The 27,238-nt window shown below is 49.6% G+C and overlaps 1 protein-coding gene across 2 annotated transcripts in view; it reads left to right on the forward strand.

The window, feature by feature from the left end:
• FRMD4A (FERM domain containing 4A) overlaps positions 1-27,238 on the forward strand; it is a 623,578-nt gene that overhangs the window by 536,538 nt on the left and 59,802 nt on the right. For both annotated transcript variants that reach the window (XM_089906385.1, XM_022580547.3), the window contains exons 12-13: positions 21,637-21,713; positions 26,792-26,930. In XM_089906385.1, coding sequence (XP_089762511.1) covers positions 21,637-21,713; positions 26,792-26,930 — 216 coding nt within the window. The remainder of the gene's footprint in view (positions 1-21,636; positions 21,714-26,791; positions 26,931-27,238) is intronic.

The raw sequence follows: 27,238 nt of genomic DNA on the forward strand, positions 1-27,238 counted from the left end.
TTGAGGTGCTAATGAAGATTTTAGAGGTAATGAGGTAGCGCTTGATGTATGTGATATATGCAAAACGCAGGGTGTGACACAGCACAAGGGCTTAATAAATGGTAACTGTTCTTGTCAGTCTCCAAAACGGACTTCAAAATATGGAAAAGTAGGAAGTGCAACATGTAAATAATCAGCCTTTGAATAAGAGAATTGACTCTCATTGGTTGAATTCATGCAGGTCAGTGGATTAAAAATGTTAAAAGGTCAACACATTTATTCCGATATTGCCTCTATTCAAACTGAGTTGCTCTTTAAAATAACGCACGCTTCTGTGGCCTCTAAGGAAGTAGTTGGGATTCTCAAGTCTCTTGCTAATTGAGGGACAACCAAGCCATCAGAGTCATTAGTCATTCATTCAAAAATGTTTATTGCGTACCTGTTATATGCAAGGCAGACCGCCAGGTGCTGAGATAATTAAGACACACATCAGGTCTTCAGGACCTGCGCAGGGGATCAGGGACAGGGGTGTGGTGATTGCATCTTACAGATAAGAGAGGCCTGTGTGAGGGTTGGTGGTGAATTAAAGGAGAGAGTCATCAGCTGGGCTTAAGGAGAAACGTCTTCACAGACAGCAAAGTAGGAGCTGAGTGTTAAAGGGTGGACAGAGCTTTTGCAGATGGACTAACGGGGTAAGGATGCACACAGGTGTGCACGCAAGCGCCGTGAAGGAGAACAGCGTGGCGTGATGGAGAAGCACACAGCACCGCTGGGGCTGGACGTCGTGGGAGAGGAGCCAGAGAGCAGGCTCATGGGGCCCCAGCAAACAGAATCCTCAGGGTTTGCTATGAGGATTTCATCTTCGAGACAGAGGCGCGACCACATCAGACCTTCGTAGTCAGAGAAACATCGTTCTGGTACCTACCTGGTGGAGGATGAGTGGAGCGATACAGGGCAAGACTTGCAAACCGGGACATCGTTACATTAGTGTAGGCCAGAGCTGGTGGCGTGTCTCGGGGGTGGCTGTCCGTACCGGGGATAGAGAAGGGGACTTGGAAGTGAGATGTCTAGAAGGTGATGTGACTGAACAATGGCGGAAAGCGACAGGGTGGAAGTTGGAGCAGCAGGAGAATCTAGAACAACTTCCTGATTGACCAAAGCCTGGGATATAAGAGAAGGGGAGAGAAGTTCAGTTTAGGACATGCCGAGTTTTGGGCTGATGGGACGTCCAGGTAGTGGTGGCAAATAGGCAGTGGGTATTCAGTTGGAGCTCGACAGTATCAAGAATTTCGAACCAGAGACTGAACAGAGAGAGAAACGGGACAGGCACTCGGCACACTGGAAAAATTACAGTAGCTGTGAGTGGATTTCACTTCCCCATCGTGACATTCCCTGTGAGGCAGAAGGGCAGGGCTGGGACCAGGACACCCTGACCCTTCTGTAACTTGGGGAGCCATCTTTAGGAAATGAATGTGCAATCTACATATAAAATTAAGAACGGGCCTTTGAAAAGCCTATGACGGGAATTCCCTGGTGGTCCAGTGGTTAGGACATACAGCTTTCACTGTCAAGGGCTGGGGTTCAATCCCTGGTCGGGGTACTAAGATCCCACAAGCCGCCTGGCGCAGAATAAAGGAAGGAAGGAAGGACGGAGGGAGGGGAGGGGAGGGACCCATGAGGGGAAGAGACCCAAAGTTTCATTAGCCCAAGGGGTATCCGCCTCTGCTGAGACCTGCCATGGGCCCTAAAGACTTAATCTGAGCCGTAGGTAAGGGGTCCCAGCTGCAGGGGGAAGGATGCAGGGCATCTGTTCTTTCTGCTCACAGCCAGTGTCATCACCTTCATAAGAAGGCCGTCCCTGTTTTGTGTAAGGCACCTGTGAGTCCCTGAGTGCACAGGGCACGCTCCCTGGCTCCGGACCTGTGAATCTAAAGAGACGCAGGAACATGGTAGTGACCACTGGTGCACATCCACATACGAGTGCCCCAGTCTGTCTTCAGCTAAAAACCAGAAACTCACGTGAAACTGTCAGGATGAAGAGATGCCCCAGTCTCCCCTGGTCCCACCCTCCTCCATCTCTGACCCGGCCGCTGACCGTCTAGAAAGCCTCCCAGCTGATTCCGATGTGCGGCCAGAGTTGAGAACCACCGCCGCGGGCCTCCTTTCCGAACTCGGACTCGGGGAGGGTCAGCCAGGCGCAGCAGGTGTGTCCGGCAGGGCCTCTGCACTCTAGGAGTTGGACACAGGGCTCAAGTCCGGGCCGGCCCCGAGTGATGGGTGACCCTCCAGGCGGCACCACACCCTTGCAAAAGGGGCCAGGCAGAGCTTGGCACCCGGGACCCCGGCAATGCTCGGGAAACTGGGAGTGACGCCCAGTTCTGGGCACCTGAAGGCCCTTTTGTAGCAACAGCTGCACCTCCAGCCCAGGCACAGGCCTCCCTGACACTCTGACCCAGTTACAGCAGCTATGTCACATGGTACCACCATGCTAAGAGCCAACATTCAAGTAGAGGCAGGGGCAGGGTGAGCTGCTCCCTTGCCGTCGGGGGGCCTGGAGGTATTGTCTGGCCTCCACAGCTACAAGAGCATCAGCAAATAATGCATGCAGCAGGCGGCGCTCAGCAGTCTCCTATGAGAATGCACTCAAGTGCTTCCACGTGGACCACCAAAAAGGAGGGGTGGGTAGCCGATGACTGCCCAGAAATGGGCGGCGCCGTAGCTGTTCCAAGTTCCCCGGTTGGGGTGCAGTTTGCCACTCTGGTGGCAGAGTCTACGCTAAATTGCTTAATCCTCACTCTGAAGCCCTGGGGGCTTTGGGGGAGATGGAGTAAAGCACAGGGTCCCTCACCCATGGAGCAGGGAGAACATTCTAGGCCCCTCCCAATCACGCACCCCTATCTGCTACCTGGATCTTCTAAACAGATGCCTGGCCTTGCAGAAGCACAGTCCAAAAATGCAAGCTGCTGATGTTAGAGAGAAAAACAAAAACAACAGCTTCTTTGCTCTCAGGGCACATGTGTCAGGAACAGCGAGACACGTGTGGACACCCAAAGAGGGTGTTTTGGGTTTTGTGTATGTTCAGAAGCTCAAGGCCAATTTCAGAAGTATTTCGGAATGATGTGTGCAAGAATATCCCCCCAAATCCCTAAAAATCCCACACATAGGGCTAAAAACAGTTAAAATATACAGTACATCCACATACACCAGGATAGTGGCCCTTGCTTGTGTAGATGAGCTCTTTTAAAGGATCAGACAGAGTCCCAAACAGTATCCAAGGACAGATTGCAGAATTTTTATAAGTTATTAACTATCCCCCTATCAGCTCTCACTAAATCCTCCTATTTCCCTCCTTCACCCAGTGATGGTTTCCCTCTCACTCTGCCTGCCTCCCCACTTCTGCTCTCTTGTTCCTACTAAAATACTGATCACACTGCAAAACATGCCTCTCTTCTTCCCCATGATTCTGGGGTGATAATTTTAGGCACCGTTTGTGAGTGAGGTATCAAGAGTACAGGAATGGCGGTATTTACATGTCTAACTGTCTGGGTTTAACAATGGTGAGAAACGTGCAAAGAGGGTCACAGTGGTGAAAAAATGAAAGAAAAACCTTGCAGCTACATAGATGATCTTACCCTGTTTTCACCTGGGTATCACATTCCCTTTTAGCGTGTGTTTGCGTGTGTAGGAACGGAGCTCTTCACAGGTGAGAGGTCCTTTATTCCACCAGGTACTGTCCTGTTGGCATGATTCAGGGAATCATGAAACGTTGTCAGACCAGCATCTGGGAACTTGAAGTAAATCCCAAGCTTCGTCTTAGGTTGCATTTATGGCCAAGGAAAGACACCCACGCATCAAAACAGGGCAAAAGCCAGCTACATAAAGTGACCGTCAGTGGGGACGCCGCAGATCAGCTGGCACCATCAGTCTCAGATAGTTGTGTTAGTACAAGCAAGAGTGTTTCTTCTTCCCCAAGAACATTTGAGTGAAAATCAAATGATATGTACTGAAAAGGCATTGCTTATTAACTCCTGCAGAACCGGGATCAGATGGGGCAGAGATAAATAAAGCTGGACGTAATCGATCACAAAGGGCTCCCTCTTTTAGAGGAGGACCTTGCATTCCTTAGATCAGAGCCTGGAAACGTCCGAAAGCTCTGCTCTCTGGGACAATCTGCCTCTTCTTTGTGGCACCAGGAGCAAAGGCTTTGGACGATTAGCCTCTCCCACACTCAAGACTCAACCCCCAGCAGTGCCAAGCTGAGCTGCTTTCTCTGTCCGCCTGCTGGAATTTGCACTTTCCAGACCTGTGGCCAGACCAGCCATCGAATCATGAGAAAACATTATCATTTACAACAGAAAACGCTTTCCGAATGGGGTGCCAGGAAGAGTTAGGAGAAAGATCCGTCCTGCAGGCTGTGTCAGAGAATATACGCATTCAAGAACGAACAGTGTGCAACACGTAACTCCAAAAAAACCTCCCTAGAAGGCATGTTGAATACCTGTAAACCATCATTTACAGCTGTAGCCCATTCGCCAGCCTATGTTTAATGAAATCTCTCCATGGGGGGAAGGATGGCAGTGCTGGTCTTCGTTACGTATTCAGCAGACAGCATTTACTTATTTATTTGATGTGCAATTAGGAACGCTTTTATGTTCACTTAGGTGCGCAATTACGAGCACAGAGGGCTCCCCTCTGAGACATTAGGAGAAGGAACCAGAGTAAATGGTCGCCCCTTTCCCCAGAGCAGCCAATGTAGCTTCCTATGGTTCCTAAGAGTATTTCAGAATTGGGGGCATTAGCTCAGAGAATTGATGCATTCCTGTCACCTCCCCAGATTAGTAAAGATTTTTGAACTGGATGAGATGATGAAACAGGAAGAGAAAATAATATTTACAGGAAATACTCCATTAACTGTGAACCGACTCCCAGCGCAGTCAGCCTGCTGAATTATTCAGCGTGATAAGCACGCCATTAAGTGCTTTGCCAACTTATTTTTCAGCTTCTGTTTGGATGCACTTGACTCATCCTCGGGCTGCTGGGCCCTCTGCCTCGGCAGGCCCTGGGCGGGTGCCTCCCTCATTCCGTTATCTGTATTCCCCTGGGAAACCGCACCCTGGGCTCTCCGGGGAGGAAGGGCTCCATGGACTACTTTTAGCATTTTGCAGCCTTTGCTTTTTCATCGTCAGATCAAAGGGCTTCTCTGTTGCCTCCTTCAGACCTCACTCAGCGCTGAGAGGACCAGGAAGGGTTCCATGCCTGTGGGTGACAGGCCCTGGCCATGGGTCACCAAGGGGAGCCAGCCTCAAAGCTGAGGGGCAGGCCTGCCGGAGGGATGCTAGGGTGCAGGGCAGGGGAGGGGGGCAGAGAGAGTCACCAGCGTCTGCCATCTTAAAATAACTCCCCAAGAAAGAAAAAAGCAGTTGTATTCTAGGAAGACTGAGACGCTCTTCTCAAAGCGTCAGTAGGCAATAGACATCCTCTTCTCAAAGCACATGTATTAGGCATGGCTGAGTTCTCTCTCTTTGGAACAGGAATCCCAGTGTCTCCTCCCATCCAAGAATTGCAGTCCCCTGAAAGCGCTGAGCTAGAGCTTTAGAACTCCAGTAGAAGGTGTTGAATGTGAAATCCTCTCCAATAAAACGGACCCCGTAGGAGAATTACCAACTGCCTATCGTAAGCCAAGGCCCTGCTTGAGGCCCTGCAGGTGTTACAGTGAACAAAAGAGACGGGTCCCTGCCCTCAAAGACCTTAGAGTCTAGTGGGAAAGACGGTCAAACGATAGCATTAGGTAAATCTATAACGTAGAGTGTCAGAGTATTGAATTCTATGAAGATAACCAATCAGTAAGGAAGAGGGGGATGGTCAGGGGTGGGCTTGCCAAGGAGGTGACTTTAAGGGACTCTACTCTGAGTGTTGCATCCCTTGGGAAGCAGTTAGGGATTCTCGCAAGGAAGTGTATTGATTGGGAAGTGGTCTGGAATTAACAGCAGTGAGCAAAGGGAAGGAGACAGGACCTGGCAGAGGGAGAAGCTGAGCTGTGATACAACCTTAGGGAAAGCTGTGAAGCTGTAACAATGGGCGGTCAATCATCAGACCCATCGCCTTAGCCCAGCGTCAACCAATTATTAGATACAGGTGAGCCACAGGCGTGGGGCTGTGACCTTGGGTAAGACGGCTCTCCACAGCTGAGGGCAATTCCCTGAGAGAGGATAAATCCTTCAGTTCTGAAGGAGAGGCTGGTCGATGCAGTAGCTTTTCCTGCAGTGGTTCCCCCCAGTGTGGCCCTCGGACCACCAGCCGCTACGTGGTCTGGGAGCACGTTAGATCTGCAAACTCCAGGTCCACACCTGAGACGTCCAGACTCAGAAATTCAGAGGCCGGGACTCGGCAGTGTGTGTTTTCACAAGCCCTTGAGGTGATCTGAAGACAGGCTACAGAGTTTGAGGATCACTGCTCCACACACAGGTAACAGGAACTTTCTTTGTGATCCTACTTTGTTGTTTTGTCGTTAAGAGAGTGTAGTCTGAGTTAAAATCAAATTCCTTCTTGTAACAGTTAAGCCTTTAAAAAAAGATGTTTTACAAGCCAGTGGCCTCCATATCCACTTAAAGGCCCAAAATAAATCTCAAAATCTCAACCAAGGAGGAATTTGAGGGCTATTCACTCACTCCCAGGGTGTTCAGAGTTGTGATTTAGCCTCTCTGGGCCTCTGTTTTTATGTCTGTGAAATGGAGACTCTAAAACACGAGAAACAGTATAATTATCTTCATCTTGAACATGTTTACATCTCAAAGAGTTGCCTGTTCCCCAAGATAAAAGCGCTGTTGCCCTTGACATAGCAAATATCGCTGCAGTCTCTTTTATGCTGAACACAAGAGGCAGGACCACCACAAAGAGCAAACAGCATCCCTTTGTTAAGAGGATTGATTTTTTTCCTTGGTCACTGGATCTGGGAACCCAGGGTCCCTTGGTTCCCACAGGTTCTTCTGGAGGCCGTTTCCAAGCCTGGTTCTGAGTAAGCCAGCCCTCCAAGGACACCAGCTTGTATCCTTGTTGAAACTGTCTCCATAATACTTGTGCTGGTGTCAGACTGGCCCTTTTGAAAATGATGCCTGTGAGCAGAAAATAGAAGCATGTCTCCATCCAGGTGGATAATCCGTAGAAGCTATAACGTGAGAGTCATTTCTCTGGGGAGGTACGAGAGGAGAGAAATGCAACTCTCCCTTTAAGAGGCAGGTCCAGCTCTCTCCTGGGCTGGCGTGTTTGGAGGTAGCTCTTAGAGGGGGTACACTATACTCTGAAGAATTCACCCAAATGCTCTCTGCTTGCAAGGGTTAATCTCCGGACTGGCCTCACCCTTTGGCTGCTCCGTTCCTGCGCCCACCTCCTACTGTTACATCTGGTGGGAAGATATCTGGCCTGGTGGTCCCTCAGTTTTAGCTTTAGTCTGCAAGCTGAGTCACATCGCTGGGTCTGTTTCCTCATCAACAAGGCAATGATACAGGTGCTGGGGAATTTTGAGGTTGAGAGAAGCAGGAAAGGAGAAACAGGGGAGGAGGATGAAGCAAGGGGCAAGCTCATTGTAAAGCCAGAAGGGAGTCCTTCCTAAAAGGAAGAGTGAAAAGCAACACTTTCCCAGAAGAAAATGGTAGAGGGAGAAAATGCCAGTTTCTAACTGGGTAAATCCCTGTCTGTCTTTGACTGTTGTTCGCGTTAGCCGAAGTGGCAGCTAGATCTGAGCAGACAACCAAGAATAGTTTCCAGGGGCTTCCGTGGTGGCGCAGTGGCTGAGAGTCCGTCGGGCGATGCAGGGGACACGGGTTCGTGCCCCGGTCTGGGAAGATCCCACATGCTGCGGAGCGGCTGGGCCCATGAGCCATGGCCACTGAGCCTGCGCGTCCGGAGCCTGTGCTCCGCAACGGGAGAGGCCACAGCAGTGAGAGGCCTGCGTACCGCAAACAAAACAAAAACAGTTTCCAGCCCCGCCCCCCCAGCTGAGGCCTCTGTCCCTTGTGTGGGGCGTGAGGTGTCCCGGGGCTCATCCCCCGCCCGCAGCCGGACCTCGTCCTCGTGTGGACAGCCCTAGGATGGCCATATGAACAGCCACGTTGACTGGGGGGAGAGTAGGGGTCAAACTCAACAGTCTGTATTTATCACATGCAAATAAACACCCAGTCAGCCAGGCCAGCACCCGCCTTGAGACTGACGAGCTTCTAAATAACTCACAGAAACAGACTCCCGCTACTTGGGGCGCCCCATCGACTCTGGGTGCAATCCGAAGATTCAAATCAAAACCCAGCACTGTTGCTGGATCCCAGTCCTGAGTAGAGGCGCCTCCAGTATCCTCGCCCACTCCAGTGAGCCCTGGGCCAGTAGTAGCTTAAGCGTTGATGGGTTTTCTCTGGCTTAAAAACCAAAGACTTGGCCAGGTTAACAAGAACATCGACCACCTGGGACTCAAAAAGGCACATTTCTTGTATCTCCCACTGTTCTTTTAAAAGCGTTCTTCCCTAGATGGAAACGCAGACAGCCCATGACTTCTCTGATCACTCCCAGGTAATACGGAGTCATGCAGTCACTTGAAGCAGCAAAGTTAATTTTATTAAGAAATGAGTGTCCAGTCCTTGATAACAACCAAAATTCCAAACTTGGTCTAAAGGTAAATCCTGCCCCCTCTCCCAGCTGGACTTTCTCTCTCCCCGTCAGCTCCTCTGAGGGCAGCTAGCAGCCCACTTCTCGTGACTTAGATGTCAACAGGAGCCAGGGGCAGTCTTAGGTGGCCCTTAACTTCAGGAGACACCTGTCAAGCTCTCCAGGCGACCCTAGCGAACCTTTTCTCACTAGATTAGCAGAAGGCATCCTCCAAGTCCCCCCCTCTGGGTCAGGGAAGCTGACAGCACACCTCTCTCCCTCTCAAATTCTCCCTCAGTTTCCACCTTCCTAAACACTTCATACCCCAATGGAGGGTGAGAGGTTTCAGAGTCACGTAAACAGTAATGCTTTTTAAATGTAAAAAAAAAAAAAAGTCTAATTGTGAAAGTATGCATAACATAAAATTTACCATTGGAACCACTGGTAAGTGGTTAAATCTTAGGTACATTCCCACTGTTGTGCAACCCATCTCCAGAACGTTTTCTTTGTGCAAAACTGAAGCTGTCTCCGTGAAACAATGATTCCCCAGCCCTAGCGCCTGGCAACCAGCATTCTACTTCCCTCTCTATGGATTTGATTCCTCTAGGGATCTCATATAACTGGAATCATAGAATATATTTATTTTTGTGACCATAGGGTTTTAATATCCAAACCAGGACACTTTTGAGAATGGAAGAGAGCACGGGTTAATGATGATACCCCAGCGTCAGGCAAACCCGGGCTGCCCCAAGCAAACCAGGGCACATGGTGGCCTCTCGAACCAGGGTGGTGACCCGTGAAACGGGCTCTTGGCCCTTTTGTTTGTTTGGCTCTTGCCTGTCTTACTGGGTGGCCTGCTCACTACTCACTTTAATGAGGTTGATCACCGTGAAGTCGCGGCCAGTACGTCACTGTCATATCCTGTGGCTCTGGCTCTGCAGTGGTGGTATCACCCACCGATGGCATGACTCCTGACCAACTGTGCTGAGTTAAGAGCTGGGGCAACCCCAGAGATCCCGGCACCCAGGTCCTTCTGGCATTCGCAACAGGTGTTCTGATGCTTCATGGGGATTTGAAAGATTCCTCGCCAATCCTGAGAACCTTCCTGGAAAGCGTACACTGGCACTGAGGGTGGTCCGTGGGCGGACCCAGAGCAGACCCAGCCTCCTTGTGATGGGTGCCCCTGTTCTGGCCTTTTACTAGGAGGTCAAAGAGCCAGGGGAGCTCCAGATGCCCATCTCTCCAGGCCTCCCGGACCGTAAACCAGCCCCCAGCCCTGCCTGTAACAAGGGTCAGGAACCACAGCTGAGTGAATGGCCCGTGCACGGGCGTGCGCACGTAGATATCTTTACTGACACATATTGAGCTGTTGCTTGGAGCTGTGAGGGTTGAAAAACCATCTGAAACCCAGTCCCTGGCCAGGTTGCTCACATGGCGGTGGTGGAAAACACCCCCCCAGAGGTGCCTCGGCCATGACAGCCCAAAGCGGTCAGTTGGCTCCAACAGAGCCCACGCCAGGGCACCCGAGAGGAGAGGTCTATAGGAGGACCATGCGACCAGGGGCAGTGGGGGGCTGCTTATGGAGAAGGGGCAGCCCTGGGATTAGGGGGCTTTAGCCTGGACTGCTGGCTCCTTTTAAGTAATTAGTTTTACTGCGTTTTAACCAAAGAGCATCTTCTGATTTATGGTTAACGCAGAGTAGGGCATTTACCAGTCAAAACAGTGGAAAGGCCTCAAGGGAGCTCTTGACTACTCCCCATTTCTCCCCAAGCCCCACGCACCTACTTTCCTCTCTGGTCTTGCCTATTCCAGACATTTCGTATGAATGGAATCATAGAATTTGTGGCCTTTTGTGCTCGGCTTCTTCGATTTAGAATAATGTATTCAAGGCTCATCCATGTTGTGGCATGAATCAGAACTTCATTCCTCTTTAAGGCTAAATAAGATTCCATCATTCGCTGGTAACTTCAGCGTTTTCTGCACTAACATAGCAAACACACACACACATGCACACACACACACACAAATGGTGCCTTGGGTTTTTGCACTTCTTGTGTTCCCTCACATGAGTGTACGGCTTTGCCCCAGTTTCCTTCTGGTATCCACTCAGCTGTCACGTCGGTGAAGGCTCCCCGACCGCTTGATAAACAGTGACAGCCCCTGTCCTAGCCTCCCCAGCACCTGCTACCCTCTGACTTCCTCACTGTCCAGTTCTCTTATTTGCCTCCCTGTCCCCTCCCAAAAATGTGCAGAGGCTTCTGTTTCTTCTCTAGCGCACGCCTGCTGGCAGTGCAGTGCCTGACCCGTGGTGGGTGATAAATACTGGTTAAATGAGCAAAAGCAGCAGAGCAGAATATCTACTCGCTTGTTGGAAGCTCCCACTAATTTTGAGGTCATCTCCATGTATATGTGTGTAGTGGCCTCGGAGATGGGATAGTGTAGCTCCTATAAGGAAGGTTGGAGAAAGGTCCACGTTAAAGGCCAGACGTCTGTAAAGAAAGAGAGGGAGGAGGGAGGCATGAGAGCTTCTTACAGCTTAGATTTGTTGATTGGGGGGAAAAAAAGCATAAAATTTCCCTACCAATCCATCTAGACTGTCTCTTGATTTTATTTTTTGTCTCTTGGAGCGGAAGTACCCAAATTGCTACTAGTAACTGTATGTGGAAAATGAATTGCAGGAGGACACAGACCATTGCACTATTCTAGTTCATCTGGACGCCTTTTCTTACTTAGAAGCAGGAAATGTTAGGCTGAGAAACCCTGCTTGTTGCATCCAGTAACCTTTGCTTTGTCTCAGGGAATCTCGGCTTGTTTCTGCTGAGCCCTACGATACTGACGGAGCTCTGTGAGATTTTTTTTTTTTTTTTTTTTTTTTTTAATGAGCATGATTCAGAGGGGAAACCCGGGCTGAACTGATCTTCCCGAAGTGTGAACCTATTTAATACTAAACCCTAGCACAGCCAGAACGGTGTCAAGCTCTCACTCCCAGCGCCTGCAGGTAGGGCTGGGGGACTCTACCAGGAGGGTCCTGCTCCGATCATGCCTGTCAAAGAGCCCTAAGCCAGTCGAGGCAGTTTCTCAGCAGAATGGGCATGCAGAGTCACTCCAGGTCTGTACTAGGATTCCAGCTCGAGCCCCTGAGCTCCTGGAGACCGTAACTTCCCCCATTCACTTTGGAGGAGAGTTGAATTCAGACAGAACTACCAGAAGAAGGAAGGGCTGTGGTTCCTGGGTTGCAGCTCTTGGGCTGGCCCTCACTGCCACTTCCCTGTTGCCATATCCTGTGCAGTTTAGAAAGGTATTAACAAGATGTGCAGGTTCAAGGGCTGGTGGTTCCTCATGGCACAGAAGTTACCTGAATTATGAGCACCTAGGGGTTCAAATACCATCTCCCACCATTTATCATCTGTGTGACTTGGAGAAAGTAACTTAACCTCTCGGAACTTTGGTTTCCATAATACCTACCTCAAAGAGCTTTTTACTCATTCACTTATTCACTCAACAATTACTGAATGTCTAATATGCCCCAAACATTGTGCTAGGTGCCAGGAAAATACCCTCAACAAGCCTAGAGTCAGGTAGGAAAGATAACTGAGTAAAAAAGACGTTTGTGACACAGGATACGAATTGCTTGGCAGAGGGTAGTACATGAATCTCTGGGAGAACTAGCCCAGGTTAGGGCTGTTAAGTCAGAGGGGTGGGGGATGGGGACAGCAGTCATGAAAAGAAAGTGGTTTAGGGCAGGCTGCTGAGAAGTATCCATTTCCTCCTCTGCCCCCACCCCTTCTCCCCCAAATTCACACTTCCGCACATTGACCTGCCCACTTCAGGATTCCTCTAGGAAAATGGAACAAGGGCAGAGCTTGGAATAGGAGCAGTCCTCCTGGGAAGACAGAAATTCTAGAATTTCTGTCCTTATCTCTAAGAAAACATCCCCTCATGTTTCTTCTTTCTGGGAAGGCTAAATTGCGGAGCAGATACAGAACTGCTTAGTAAGAGGAACCCGAGAGAGAGAGGACCAAGGTCAGCCAGGGTGCCAGCTGCAGAGATGGCGGCTTAACACCGGCCTCCCTGCCCCTGCTGGCTGCGGCCACCATCACAGAGCAGCCGGCTAGAGCGCACGGGGTCTCAGCAGCAGTGTGGCTCGCAAAGCAAGCCTCCCAGCCCTGGCCCCGTGCCTCTCCGTCCTCCACACCCCCTGAGACACTTTCCAACCAGGAGAGCCTGGAGTTCACACCTGCTGTCTCTGCAGCAGTGGTCTGCCCCTCTCCTGGTACCCACAGCAACCAGGATCTGCAAGGCCTTCCCCTCCCCAGGAGGATGAGCCAACGCTTGAAGCACTGGGTAGTTTAAAGTGCACACAAGCTGCTCTTAAATAATTATTCCCATAGAGCCCTTGCTAGTTGACTAATTTTTTTTTAACTTTTGTTTCCCAGATAACACAGTGTAACAGAGTATTGTCATTTCTTTCTTTTTTTTTAAGCTTGATTAAGCAGGGGTTTAGTTATGATTGTTTACCTTATTTATGTAGAGCTCATTGCCAACCCATTCTTCCGCATTCTACCCCATCTCTCACGGATTCAGCCAGCCCCCATCAGAGTCTCACTGTGATGCTGCACCTCTGGGCAGGGCCACCAGGTGTAAGACAACTGATAACTGCCAACTCCTCTCCCCTCTCCCCAAAAATATAGAAAAATACAGGTTTCCCCAAAGTCTGTCCTCCAAAGTAGTCAAAACAAAAACCCTTAGAGCAATCCAAGAAGAGATCTTTGCCATTGCAAGTGGAATGGCCCATCATAATTCCCCACCCGAGATGGACCAACTGCTTCTCAGACTAATTCCCTCTCTGAAGCATCCCATTCACTGAAGTCTTCACAGGTGTGATTAGCCTTGAAGTTTTTTTTTTAAAGGGAAGGCTGGAGCCCAGAGAAGTGAAGCCACACCAAACTGGGCCACCATGCTCATTGCTAGAAAAACGAAAGCTGAACTCAGGTAAAGTGAATCCCTGGCCAGCTTCTCCCTTTGGATACTAACCCGCATCCATCCCCCAGAGGCACACGGAGGAGGGAAGAAATTCCATCAGGAGGCCAAGGATAAGAAAGGAAAAGCACTTTCAGCTTCTCTTGAAAGATTTTACATTTGCCAAAGCTTCATGGTCAGGTCCTTCCCCCAAGAAAAGCCAAAATACACACAAGAAAATGATAGAGAGAGATACCCCCCTAGGGAGAAAATTAAAAGGAAATTGCGTCCACTGGGGACAAATAAAATGGCCTGTTTTCTCCGTAGGCCTGTTAAATATCTGTGGATCTTCTTTCCCTCTTTCTTCCCCTAGTAACAACTCTGAAGTCAAAGGAAGCTAAAAGGTTTTTGATGGGTTAAAAAGAGGCCATCCATTAAAGGGTCAAGGCCCAGCGCTCTGGGCATCTGTCACGGAGTTAACCAATCAATTGAGAGCTCCTGCGGTCTGACACTGAGGGGTAGGCAGCCGGCCGGAAGAACATCTTGATTCCATTAGGTCTGGCTGTGCAGAAAAATTAGCTATTGTTTTCTTTGCTGGGTTATGTGGCCCTCTTGGAAGAAAATGGAAGCCAGGGAGCCCTCCTTCAACGCAGGTCCTGAGGACAGTGTTAGGATCACTTTGTGAGCTAATAATCTTTGGACATAGATTGCCTGTCTTGGAGGCTCTGATTTGGATCCCAGTCTGGCCCATTCATGTACTGCTGAGCTGTATCATAGGAGAGCACTTTCCTCTCAGGGTGAATGTCGCGAGATTAAAAGTCATAGCAGGGGAAATTCCCTGGTGGTCCAGTGGTTAGGGCTCCGCGCTTCCACCGCAGGGGGCACCGGTTTGATCCGTTGTCAGGGCACTAAGTTCCCACAAGGCGAGTGGCCAAAAGACGCCATAGCAGGAAAGTGGTCCAAACTGACTCTGGTCAAAGTTGTGGTGGACCCAGGAATTGACCGGATAAGGATTGGAAGCAAAGAATCCGAAGAGAATACATCAAACACCAACTACAGTGGATGAAGGAGAAGCTGGGTTAGGCTTACACTTGCGTCGTGAAAAATCCAAGGAACAAAAACCATTTTTTAAAATGCCCATGGCACCATATTAGCCATCTTTAAAAAAAAAAAAAAATGCACAACCCTGTACTTCGGGCTACGTGTTCAAAGTAATCAGAACTCTTTTTTACGTGTAGAGTAGCGTGTGAATGATGGCTGCTATTTGAGTGCTAACTACATACTGCGCTCCACTTGAAGCACTTCGTATGTATGAGTTCATCAATACAGCAGCCCTATGAAAGTAAAACTGGTGTTGTTTGGAGTTGTATTGCAAAGACGAGAAAAGAAAGACACAGAAATTTCATTGCCAAGGATACACAGCCAGTAAGTGGTAGACGGTGTGATTTGGAAAACCATGCTTTTAGTCAGGAGAGCAGTCTGCTCCTTTATCTGCGGGTTCCACATCTGTGGAGTCAACCAACTGCAAATCGAAAATATTCAGAAATAATTTTTAAATTCCAGAAAGTTCCAAAAAGCAAAACTTGAATTTGCTGTGTGCCAGCAACTATTTACATAGCATTTGCATTGCATTTGGTGTTGTAAGTAACCTAGGGATGATTTAAAGTGTACAGGAGGATGCGTGTGGGGTATATGCAAACACCACTCCGTTTTATATAAGGGACTTGCGCATCCTCAGATTTCGGTATTCGAGGAGGGTCCTGGAACCAAGGTCCTGAGGATGCCGAGGGACAACGGTATTCTGTACTGTCTCCCATAAGTAGGAAATGTTTAACACAAGCTACTTTATTTTTAAATTCCAAAGAGTAGCAGGGTGGCATTCCAAGGATTTACAATGCTGACCTTCAAGCCATGCTCAGGATGCAGGAATGCCCACACACATGCCCCTCCTTTTGCGGAAAAGGAAGCCAAGATAAAGAGCGACTTACAAAGTCAGGACTATCACCGAGGCCTCCTGATTTCCAAGTCAGAGTTCTCATCCCTAAAAACGATGAACCGAAACCCAGGAGACTCTCAGCGATGGTCATGAATGTTGATTCTGAAACAGAAGCACGAGACCTATCTCCATAAGCTGGTGGGGTGCCTCCCTAGAGTTTTAAAAGCCTGATACAGAAACCAGAGGTGGTTTTAAACTCCATCATGAAGTTAGTTCCTATATCATGAATACAGTCTGCTTTGTGTATGTCGCATCCTCCCAACTAGGTTGTAGGCGCCTTACACATATAAACATATGTGAGGCGTCATGCCCTTCCTCTGTCCTATTAGCATAGGTTTATGCAAAGTAGACGTCACAACTTGAATATTTGGAAGAGGAATGGGGATTGGTTGTTACTTAAACCCCCAGGGCCTTGTTTCTCTCTCTTTTGAGCATAAGGTAAAATGTATTGAATATCCAGGCAACCGATATAAAAACCTCTGACATATGCTGTTAGCCCACTAAAAACAGCACTGCTTCTGTTGTTCCCTAGAACTAGTTCTTGCGTGACAGTAAAGCCTCATCAGGGGACACCTGATAAAATTCTCTGAACGTGCAGGCTTGGGGTTTCTGTGTTGTGCTCCCATTTTAATTCAAGTCCATCCTGTTGGGGTTGAGTGATTCCTTTTGTCCTGTATCCCTCACGATGTGTGGCAGCTCATTTTTATTCGCTGAATTGCATAAATACACCTGGAGATGAGTGAGTGACAGCCCTACTTCTAGAGGGTGAACAGAGCAGAAATGAAATCAGGAAGTGGGTTTTTTTAGTTGGTGTGTTTCATCCCGAGTTCAGAGGTTATTCCTGGCTGTGAGTCTGATTCTTCTTACGAGAGAACTCCTTGCTGGTGTTTGGAAGGCAGACAGCCAAGAGCCTTTGGAGAAGTGATCACTTAAACATCGGCTCGAAACAACTCTGTTCCTGTTCATCGTCGGGTCCTCCTGGTGTGTTAGAAAGAGCCCAGGACAGAAGTCCCCAGAGTGGGCCCGGTATCAGTTACTTATTTAACCTCTGCCCCCCACCCCGGGCTTGCTTTATCTGTGGGAGGTGGGGACTGGCCAGATGGCCGCCGGGATTCAGTATAATGGTCCCTCTAGAAGCAGCAGGAAGTTACTCAGAGAGGGGTCATTAAGAGGCTTGGTGACTCAGCCTCAGAGACAGGAGGAAGACGAGGCTCCCCCAAGTCCTGGTCAAGAATGAGAGCCACTAGAGCGGGCTTCCTCTCAAGCCTTTATTTCCGCCTCGCTCCGAGAGCTCACCCATCACCCCACGTGCTGTGCTAGCGCCCAGTAAACACTGGCTGTGGAGGAAGTGTCAGGGATCCAAGGCCCCTCTGCCTGTCCCTGCTGTGCCCTCACCCGCTCAGAAAGAACAGGACATGAGTCCTCCTTGGCCCTGACCTTCAGCGTACACAGGATGTGGGAATCTGGCAGACCAGCTAATAGGATCCAGTAACCTGGCCCTGCTCATTAAGTATTTTTAGTGCGTCCTGCTGCACTCAGGGCTCAAAGGCTCTATTTATTAGCCACTCTTGTCTGCTTTCCATGGATAAACGTCTACCATCTCGTCTTTTATACGTTATGACATTGGGGCCCGGAAAGGGGAAGTGGAGGGCCTGTGATCGCTTGGGAATCACACATCTGGGTCAGAAGCCACGAATCCACGTCCAGGACCAGCCATGGTCCCAACCATGGCGACAGGCGTGCTCTCGAAACTGCTTCTGGATGGTTTTTCTCTGTTTCTGTTTTCCAGGCAAGGCCAAGTTATTAAGGCTGTTCTTAATCATGATTCTTGTTGTTTGTCAGTCCCTGATGGAAAGCTACGGGTACTGAGGCATCTCTGTATGGAAAACCAGAAGAGCCCAGGTCTCTAAGACAAGAAAGGAGTGAATATGTATTATCGTTTACAACCTGTAAAGGAAATAAAATCCAGTGTGTAGGACAGAAAAGATGTGGCTTTGTACATCCTACCTAGAGTCCCATTGCTGCTTGTTTGTAAAAATCATTCCACTCATAAAGTTAACCATCCTTTAGTGAGTAAGAGCTGTTCCCACTAACTGAGGGACCTATGGGGAAAGGAGCATAGTTAGAGGTTAGAGTAATGGGCCAGGTGCCCTTGATTCCTATTTCTGGTTCCTTCACTGACTTGCTGTGTGGCCTTAGGCATTTTCCTCTAATTTCTCTGGGCCTCGTTTTCCCCAAGAAGAAAATTTCCCGCTTGGTCTTCTTGTGGGGGGATACTAAAAGATCAAAGAAGAAACATCTTTTTTTTTTTTTTTTTTTTTTTTTTTTGCGGTACGCGGGCCTCTCACTGCTGTGACCTCTCCCGTTGCGGAGCACAGGCTCCGGACGCGCAGGCTCAGCGGCCATGGCTCATGGGCCCAGCCGCTCCGCGGCATGTGGGATCTTCCCGGACTGGGGCACGAACCCGTGTCCCCTGCATCGGCAGGCAGACTCTCAACCACTGCGCCACCAGGGAAGCCCAAGACATCTGCTTTTTAAAGATGCCCAGATGAAGTGCATGAGAAAGGCCTTTTTCGTAGGTATTAATAAGCCCTTTGATTACTGCTAGACCGTGTGTTTGAGCTTTTAGGTACCTCCTTGGGCAGAATTGGCCATAGAAATTAGGCAAAATCCTAAGGGCTCTAGCCCAGTTGTAACCATCATTGTGCGTCCGGTGAGTCTTTATGGGGTGTCTTTAGCTGGTGGCCGGGTTATGGTGGCTGTACTGAGCCCGGGAGGCCCCCCTGAAGTGACACAGACGATCAGGGGCCGTCCCCAAAGCAGCACATCGGAGCCCAGTGTACCCTGTTCATAAAGGGAGGCCCGGTCAGGCGTCTGCTCTATATCTGCTTGTCAGCGTCAGAGGGGAGGGTTTGGTAGGTAGGGTCCCCGTGCCCACCATCAGCCCAGCTTGATGCATGGGGGCGTCCAGCTGGCTTCATCCCCCTGTTCCCCAGCACCTCCTGTCACCTGTAAGTGGGGGGCAAAGGACAAGGCCATTGTTCCCTCATGAACACCTCCTTTTGGGTTCCTGGGACCTTCCTGTCCTGGAAAACTGCCTTCCTTCCCTCCCTCCCTTCCCAATATTTCATTTGAAAAAAAAAAAAGATCCCTGCCTAGAGCAAACATGAGGCAAAGCCACTGCTCTACCCCCTGCTGGAAATGTCTACAGACAGTACATCCTCCTGGGGAGATGCCAGGAGCCGGGCCGTCAGGGTTCAGTGCCGAAAGCAGGGATCTGGGCAGTGGCAGCAGGTGGAAGGGCCACAGCAGAGCCCACATGGTTTTGTTTTGGTCCTCGGCAGACATGAGGCTCTCCACACCAGCAGCATGGGGGAGCATTTCCGGGGAAGGCCCGGCGTGTATTCTGTTTTGCAAAAAGTCGGGGAGGGAGGAGTTGCCAGGGAACCAACCCCCTGAGTGTTGGGCTTTGGGGTTTTTCACCAGGTGGGGGAGGGGGGTGGGCTTCTGCCCCAAAGCCCAAGAGAGGTGCTCACAAGCACACCCACAAAGAGAAAGCTTGTGGAGGTCTGCCCATCAGATGCACCTCCCCCAAGTGCTGCCCAGCCCAGGACAGTGCCCATGGCATTAGCACCGGTCAGGACCAGTGACATAATCTGCAGGCCCGGGACAGAATGAAAATGCAGGGCCCGTTGATCAGTCTTATTGAGAATTTCAAGATGGAGACAGCAGAATGTTAAAACCGAGCGCGGGCCCCTCAGGTCACACACTTGTGAAGCGGGTCCTGGCCAGGGCTCTGCCTTACCTGGGCAGGTGGGTGCAGCACAGGGGCTGTGGGTCTGGCTCAGGGACGAGCCATCTACCACTCACCCCTCTCTTCAGAGGAAAGGGGGTGTGGGGGTCAGGGCACTAAATCTGTACACTTCCTTGAAGATTTCCAGGATGCAGATCATCAACCTTTATTGTCTTAAACCCTGACAACAGGGCTTGAGTTTAAAAAACAAAAAAAAAACTTAAGAATTATTTCAGTTGTTCTGGAGTTAATCTCCTTTATTCGCCAGGATTTGGGAGAGGTAAGAACAACTAGGAATTGCACTGAGATCTGAGTTCATTGAGCATTTACTTTGTACCGGTACCATGCCCAGGATCTGTTGCCTCTACCTTAGAGGAGCGTTATTGCCATTTTATGGACGGGAAAACTGGGGCTAAAGGAAATGCAGTCACTTGCCTGAGGTCACACAGTTTGGATATAGGGGAGCCAGGATTCAAACGGATGCAGAGTCCAGAGCATGTGTCTGGCCATGTTGTTCTGTGTACTACTTCCAGGTTATAAGTTAAGGAGCTGTGAGTCCCCGTGCTTTTGTGTCTGTAGCTAAGTTCAGGTGAACCATCTGTATATATCTAACAATGGGGGGTCAGAGAGGAAATTTTCACATTTCACTGAGGGATTTAGCAGAGCAGAGCATCAGATAAGGGCATAAGACTCAGACCTGGGACTCAAGTAACCGACTACACAGGTGGCATTTCATCTGTGATCTGACACAAGGCTATCTGAGCTCGTGTAGGACTTGCTTTCCTTGGAACTGACCTGAAAGGAGAAAAAAGTACAGTTTTCCTTGGACTTCAATCAAAATGTACTCTGAGCTGGGAACAAAAGAGGTAGCTCTGGAATCAGAAAAAAACCATGTCCTCCTATTAGTCAGACAAAATAATTGTAAAATTCTGCAGAGCAGGCTGTGAGAAGCACGCAGCCATTCTAGAAACAGTTTTTATTCCAGCCCAGTTTGACAAAGAGGTGAAGTCCTCTGGCCAAGCCCCGAGGAGCCGTGTCCTGGGTAGAGCAGGGCCGGGTGGATGGGACACAGAAATTGTCATCTTGAAGGAGAAAATGTGAGCAGATCAGAGAGCGTCAGGGGCCCCAGTTGAGGGGATGCTGGGTCTAGGATGAGACCCTAAAAAGCATTTGCCTTAACTGAGTGGGTGAAGAAAGGGGGGGGGGATCAGGGGAGGAATCAGCCTCTCCCAGGATGAAACTCTGACCCTTCTTTGGGCTCAATAAACTCAAATTCTCAGTCTATAGAAGGGGCTACAGTATGCATCAAATATAAATATGAATGTTACGGGCATAACTTGAACCTCTTTTGACATTTCTCAGAGAGTTTAAGTAACTTCCTTTTTCATCCAATGAAAGGACCCCCTTCCAGAGTAATGCTGCAGCCTTGATTACTCCCAAACCTCTTAGTTAACAGGCTCCCTCGTCCCAGGAGGAATGTCCACCGGGGCCAGAGGGGCCCATCAGGCAGTGCCAGGAGCTCTGTTTAGCTCCCACTGTTCAGAACTGCCTTCATTTCACTCTCTGCCTCCCTGAGCGCAGCGAGCTCCGGGCTGCAGCGCGTCCTGCCGGCCCCAGGACTCCTGGCATTCTTTGTGCTGCAGAAAGAAGCCGGGCTTGACGGGCTCACATTGTTATCTTGAGTTGCCTGCCCCCAAATAGAGTGCTAGCCGCCCCCCGCCCTTCTCGGGGAAGCTTCCCCAGCCGCCCCAGATCACCAGGGCGAGTTGGGCTCTTACACATTCATGGGCAGGAAGTAGAGTCCCGAGGGGAGGCTGGGAATGTGACCGCCTTCCCAGTTCGGCACTGGAGGCAGGAAGCTCGGTTCAGCACCGCAGGCAGATGGCTACTGCTCCCTCCCTGCGTCAGCCCGCCCTCCTCTCCCCCCCACCTCCCCCTCTCCTTGGAGGGAAAAGTCTGCAGAGCTGGGAACTGTCTTGGAGAATTCAACAAAGGCCAAGCAGAGCCGGGGAACCACTTGAAAAGAACTTGTTTTGTTCCCGTTGAGAAGCCTGCAGGAAAATCCACAGCCACATTGCTGGGGTTTTGAACTGAAGAGCAGTGTGTGTGTGCGTGTGCGTGTGCGTGTGTGTGTCAAGCAAGAGGCACGGGAGGTGCAAACAACCGTACTGTTTGAGCTTTGATAAGGAAACTGCGAGCTGTAAGCTCAGCCACAGAGGGAGGACGACAGCCGTGACCCGCCCACTCCTGAACTTCAACTGCATTGTTTTCTGTCCAGATATTCCAATGGAGGCAGTTGGAAAACCTGTATTTCAGAGAGAAGAAGTTTTCTGTGGAAGTTCATGACCCACGCAGGTAAGCTAGACAAGTCTTTTCTTCTGGGAGCATGTGGCCTCGCCGGCATATTACTTATATTACTATTTCTGTGCTGTCACTGTTCATGTTAATTTGCGGGGTGGGGGAAGAGGGTGGTTGATCGGGAGAATAGAGTTCAAGTAAGACAGTAGAGCTTTGTTTTGTTCTATGTGTTGGGAAATACAGTGGGTTTGTGTGTGTGTGTGTGCGCGCGCGCGTGTGTGTGAAATAAGCAGTTCCACGGTCATCTCATCTGGCTACACGTATTACTTGCTCGGACGTGTGGAATTGTCTTTACAAGCCAGGGCATTTTAGGAGAGATTTGTAGCACTTCAGAACAATCACCAAATTAAAGTGAGCAGTGGTCTGAGTCCTTCTAGAAAGTTTTTGCCAGAGAAGAGCCTGAGGGATGGCTTGTCAGAGCTTCTGAGAACGTTTCAGGTTGAAGAGCGAGCACAGAAGGAACCTACAGCTGAAAGGGTTGTGCTAAGTTGTTTCATTCCGTGAGCTGTAATTTTAGGGTGTTCGCCGTGGTGGGTAGATGTGAAAGAAATACAAGTCTTTTTCTCTCCACCTCACATTGTATCCCAGGGAGCGCTCACGTCAAAGTCAATGCTCTCCAAGTCCAATGCCAAACAATAGGGTCCCATTTTGGAATGCAGCAAGCCCTGCGTGGAAGGTTCTCGGGGCAGCATGTACCGTGGCTTTTCCTCCCTTTGTCTGCTAGTCCTAGAGTTACAGGCAGCCCAGAAGCGGCAGCAAAATTCCCTAAAAACAGACCTAATGCTCAAGAATAAATCGCTTTCAATAGGTCCAAAAGCAGACTTAGAACAAGAAGGTAGCCCTGGGAAGACAGTGAAAAGATCAGGCCCTGTGGAGGAGTAGATGTGGATGTTAGGTGCTGTCCATACCCCAGCCCTGGTTCGGGAAAGAGGGGTTGTCGGCATCATTTCCTCACACACATGGCTTCTGGGCGCTCAGACAAGCTGAGGTGCCTCCCAGAAAGCTCTCAGCATGAGAATAAGATTTTGCCCCATCAGAGGGTGAGGCTTGTGGGGTGATGTCCGTCCCTGCGGTCAGTGATAACCCAGGAGGACTGCTGTGCCGCTTGCCTGGCCACGTAATCTGCTTGAAACAGAGCTCCCGTGTAGGGCGAGAACTCCCCCCGACACCCCATGGTTACTGTGCAACAGGCAGGCAGAGAACATCTTAGAGATTCGTGTCTCGTCAGGTGATGATAGCGTTGGCAGTATAACAGCCCGTGCAGCGCTTTTCAGGGTCCTGTCATGAAGGGGCTCAGGATCCAGAGACCCTGTCTCTGCAGAGCAGGAGTGCATCGATTCAGGCCAGGCAGGGGGGCAAGAGATGCTGAAAGTAATGTCCCGGAATGAACGTTGCCACAATGGGTCAGATGCAGAAAGTGGATGATTGACAAAATAAAGACTGGAGATTGGATGGTCTAAGAGGCTGAGCGTAGGACTAGAGACAGACTCTCTGGGCCTGTGCTCTGTTGGGAATTCTGCTAATGCAGAGGTACCTTGGACGCATCCTTGAGTGAGTGGGTGGCGTGTGTGTGTGTGTGTGTGTGTGTGTGTGTGTGTGTGTGTGTGTGTACGTACTCGTCGTGTTCTCTCTCTGTCTGGGTCTATTGTCCTATTCGTGATGTAATTCTAAATTCCCTTCCCTTTTCCAAGACTCAGGGATATTGGAAAGAGTCCAAACCTCATGTTACTATCATGTGGGCTTTTAGCCTATTAAATGAAAGTGATCAATCTCACGTTTGTTGAGTAGTTCCTGTGTCCAGGCACAGTTACGTGTCCTGGGCTATAGAAGGAAGCCCTGAAAGAACTTCTAGCATAGTTGGAGAGACAGAAGAAGGAACTTGATGTTTATTAAGTGTTTACTATGCACGGTCACTGTTTTAAACACTTGGACAGTTATCTCATTGGGTCCTCGCTATAACCCCAGAAAATAGGTACTAGTATTCCTGTTCTACTTGGGAAACAGGCACAGAAGAAGCAGAGTAACCGGCTCCAGGTTACAAAAAGCTAGTTAAGGGGAAAAGACAGGATATGAACCCAGGGAGTCTGGCTCCAAAGCGTATGTGACTTACCGCCATGCTATACACAGACAGCGGGTACCAAGTACCAGATGGCGCAGCCTATAAGTGCTGGTCTGGGGAGGCTTCTTGAGAAGGAGAGATCTTAGCTAAGGATGTAAAGCTCAAGGTGGGCCCTCAGGGGGATAAAGATGTCGGGCAGGTGGGCCTAAGAGAGAACTGCAGGCGCCAGAGGCAGTCTGAACACAGAGCGTGAGCACGTCCCCTCGGAAAGCAGTCCTCTGTCAGCCTAGAGACACGCAGGGAGAGGAGAGGGGAGACGAGGAGAGGCCAGAGACGTGGCTTCCTTGATGGCAGCGGTGGAGACCCAGGTTGACAATGCCTTTAAAGGCACCTTTTCCAAATGCTCAACAGGGCAGGCAAAGGGGATAGTTCCAGGTTAGCTACTTAGTTTAGTGGCCAAGCCAAAGCTCCAAGCCCGTGTCTCCTGGGGGGTTGGAGCCCCGCCTGGCGCTGCAGTAAGCACTCCTCTACGGCCTCCTGGCCCTGCTCCAGTTAAACATGTCGTCCTGCTGCTGTTGCCTTGTTTATTTGAACACAGAAGAGTCATCTAATCAACTGTACTGTGTTGGGATGGTTCAGGGGTCATCCCCTCCCCCAAACCAGGAAGGAAGCCAGGAGCAAAGTTATAGGATGGCAAGTGTGGTGCAGGATCGTGTCCTGAAGATGGGCGTCCTGGGACACTGCGAGGACAGGGCATGGCTCGGCTGTCCCAGAAGATGCTTCCAGATTTGCTCTCCTGGACCGGTGTCCTAATGGATACCCAGCGTTGTTTCTGCGGTTCTCTGGGCTTGGCAAAGCAGAAGGAGTCGGTGGGGTGGGAAGAGCCTGAAGCAAACAGTGTAGAGAAGAGAGAAAATCATAATCGGGCAGGAGAAACACTCTGAGAGCATCTGATTTAGGTGCTCCTGGGAACTCCCAGACCAGCCAGCCTCTTCCCTCCCCTCCCCCACCTTACCTGAAAAATACACCTAGCCTGGCACTGCTCTCGCTACCACCCCTGAAATACACTTCAAGTTACTTTTCCTCTCCGATTCACCTTTTCTGGGAGAAAAAAAAAAAAAATGAATTTACTCCCAGGATCAGCCATTGCCACGGAAGCCAGAGTGAGTATTCAGAGCAGTTTCTTCTTACGCGTGCAGAGACCATGGGGGGTTCCTCCTTACTCTCTTGCTGGCTCCTTTTCCGTTAGTTTCAGTTGTGTGTTCCTTTGTGAGCTGGCATTTGCTCTTAACTTTAGTTATAACCAAAGGGAAGAATAATACTCAGCTTAGAACCAGTAGTAGTAACTGACCGCCAGATTCGAACTCCTCCTTGAAAGTGGGTCTGAAGAACACCTACTGTTAAACCTTGAGCCCCCGGGGGAAGGTGATCGGAGCAGCTTCTAATCTCCTTCAAGGGAAAACTTGCCATGAAAATAATATGATTATTCACAAGTCCTGACTACCCTGAGGTTCATCCAAATGAGATAGCTCTATCTTGAACACACATTGTTCTTCCGATGTGCACATAAGATACCCCCAACCTCACCCCACTGTCCCATCACCTTGCCCTACACACGCACACGCACGCACATGCACACACATGTATGGAAACACGTTCTCAGATTTCACTTGCAAAATCATGTACCCATCCTATAAAGTATACTTCACTGAGAACGTAATCATATAACTCTTTTTCCCCTTGATTCCATTAACGTGATGAATTATGTTGGGACCATTCTTTCCCACCTTCGGTTTAAAGTCTGACTGCCTCTCTGCTCTGTGCACATACGTCCTCCACATCTCCTACAGACGTGTATGTGGACATGGGTAGTGGGTCGGCATTGGCCGGGCTCATTTCTTTCTGCCTTTCCTCTCCTGATTCTTTATACCCCACCTGCCCTCTGAATATATTTGAAATTGATAACCAACTTGCGAGGAAGATTGCGTGCGAGTAATGTAAGCAGTTCTGATTGCCTTAGATACTGTGGCAATTAGAAGAGAATTTACTTGTCCTTCACCGTAGGCAGCTTTGCCTGGTTAATAAAGGACATTGTCAAAGGCTTTCCTGTCTCTGAAGTTTGTCTTGGCCCAGTGCCAGGAGCTGAAGATCAGAAAAGACCATCCCGTGACCTAGAATGACCTGTCTTATTCCAGACAAGGCAGAGGCTTGGCCAAATTCTGAACCCTAAGGAGCCAGTAAATTAAAAGATTAGCATGATTCACGGTAGCCAGGATATGGAAACAACCTAAGTGTCCACTGATGGATGAACAGATAAAGAAATTGTGGTGTATATTCACAACGGAATATCATTCAACCTTAAAAAAAAAAAACATCCTGCCATTTACAACAACATGGATGGACCTGGAGGGTATTATGAAGTGAAATAAAGCAGACACAGAAAGACAAGAACTGCATGATCTTACTTATAGGTGGAATCTAAAAGAGTCACAGAGGCAGAGAGTAGAACGATCGTTCCCAGGGACGCAGAAGTAGGGGAAATGGAGAGAGATGCTGGTCGAAGGGTATACAAAGTGGTAGTTATATAGGATGAATAAGCCTAGAGATGTAATGTACAGCCTGGTGACTGTCGTGAATAACACTGTATTATATACTGGAAATTGGCTAAGAGTGGATTTCAAGTGCTTGCATCACACACACACGCGCGCACACACGATGGTACCTATGTGAGGAGAGGAAATGTTCTTTAGTTTGACTGCAGTGATCACTTCACTGTGTATCTGTATCAGTACATCAGATCATCACGTTCTGTACCTTAGAATCAACGTTTATTTAGAGAATAAAATGAAAAGATGGCCTTTGCCAGCCAGTTTCGTGTGTGCATGCACACATGCTCATCTGTCACCTTTATGCCGGAGCTTTTAGGACCCAGTGGGTTCTCGGTAAAAGCTGTTGACTGAGGATCATAGGCCCTCGTTGTAAACGTGTTTGACCCTTCTGATTCTTGCTCTCCCAGGGCTTCAGTGACAAGGAGGACGTTTGGACACAGCGGCATCGCAGTGCACACGTGGTACGCGTGTCCGGCACTGATCAAGTCCATCTGGGCTATGGCCATTAGCCAACACCAGTTCTATCTGGACAGGAAGCAGAGTAAGGTAAGTCCCTTTCCTGGGACTGGGAGGGCCTATGATAAGACCAGACCCTTCACTGAGCTGTGAGCAGACGAGGGCCCTTGTCTGGATCTCGTAGCTCGGGGATTAGGAGTTGGATGGCTGGGGAGGCCCTGCATCCCTTGCTCTGAGATGTGCACAGGTGAGACTGGCCTTTTAGGACTATAGGAGGCAGCTCCTGAGATCAGCTCTTGAAGAGAACAACGTGTCCTCGGCGACTTGGTCAACCACGGTCAGAGCCACTCAGACCATTTGCTGCAGCCAAGTAGGGCCCTCTTGAGGAATTCCCCCGT

The sequence above is a fragment of the Delphinapterus leucas genome, chromosome 2, assembly GCF_059928025.1.
Source record: "Delphinapterus leucas isolate spDelLeu-1000000601 "Yukka" chromosome 2, BTC_Dleu_Yukka2, whole genome shotgun sequence".
NCBI lineage: Eukaryota > Metazoa > Chordata > Mammalia > Artiodactyla > Monodontidae > Delphinapterus > Delphinapterus leucas.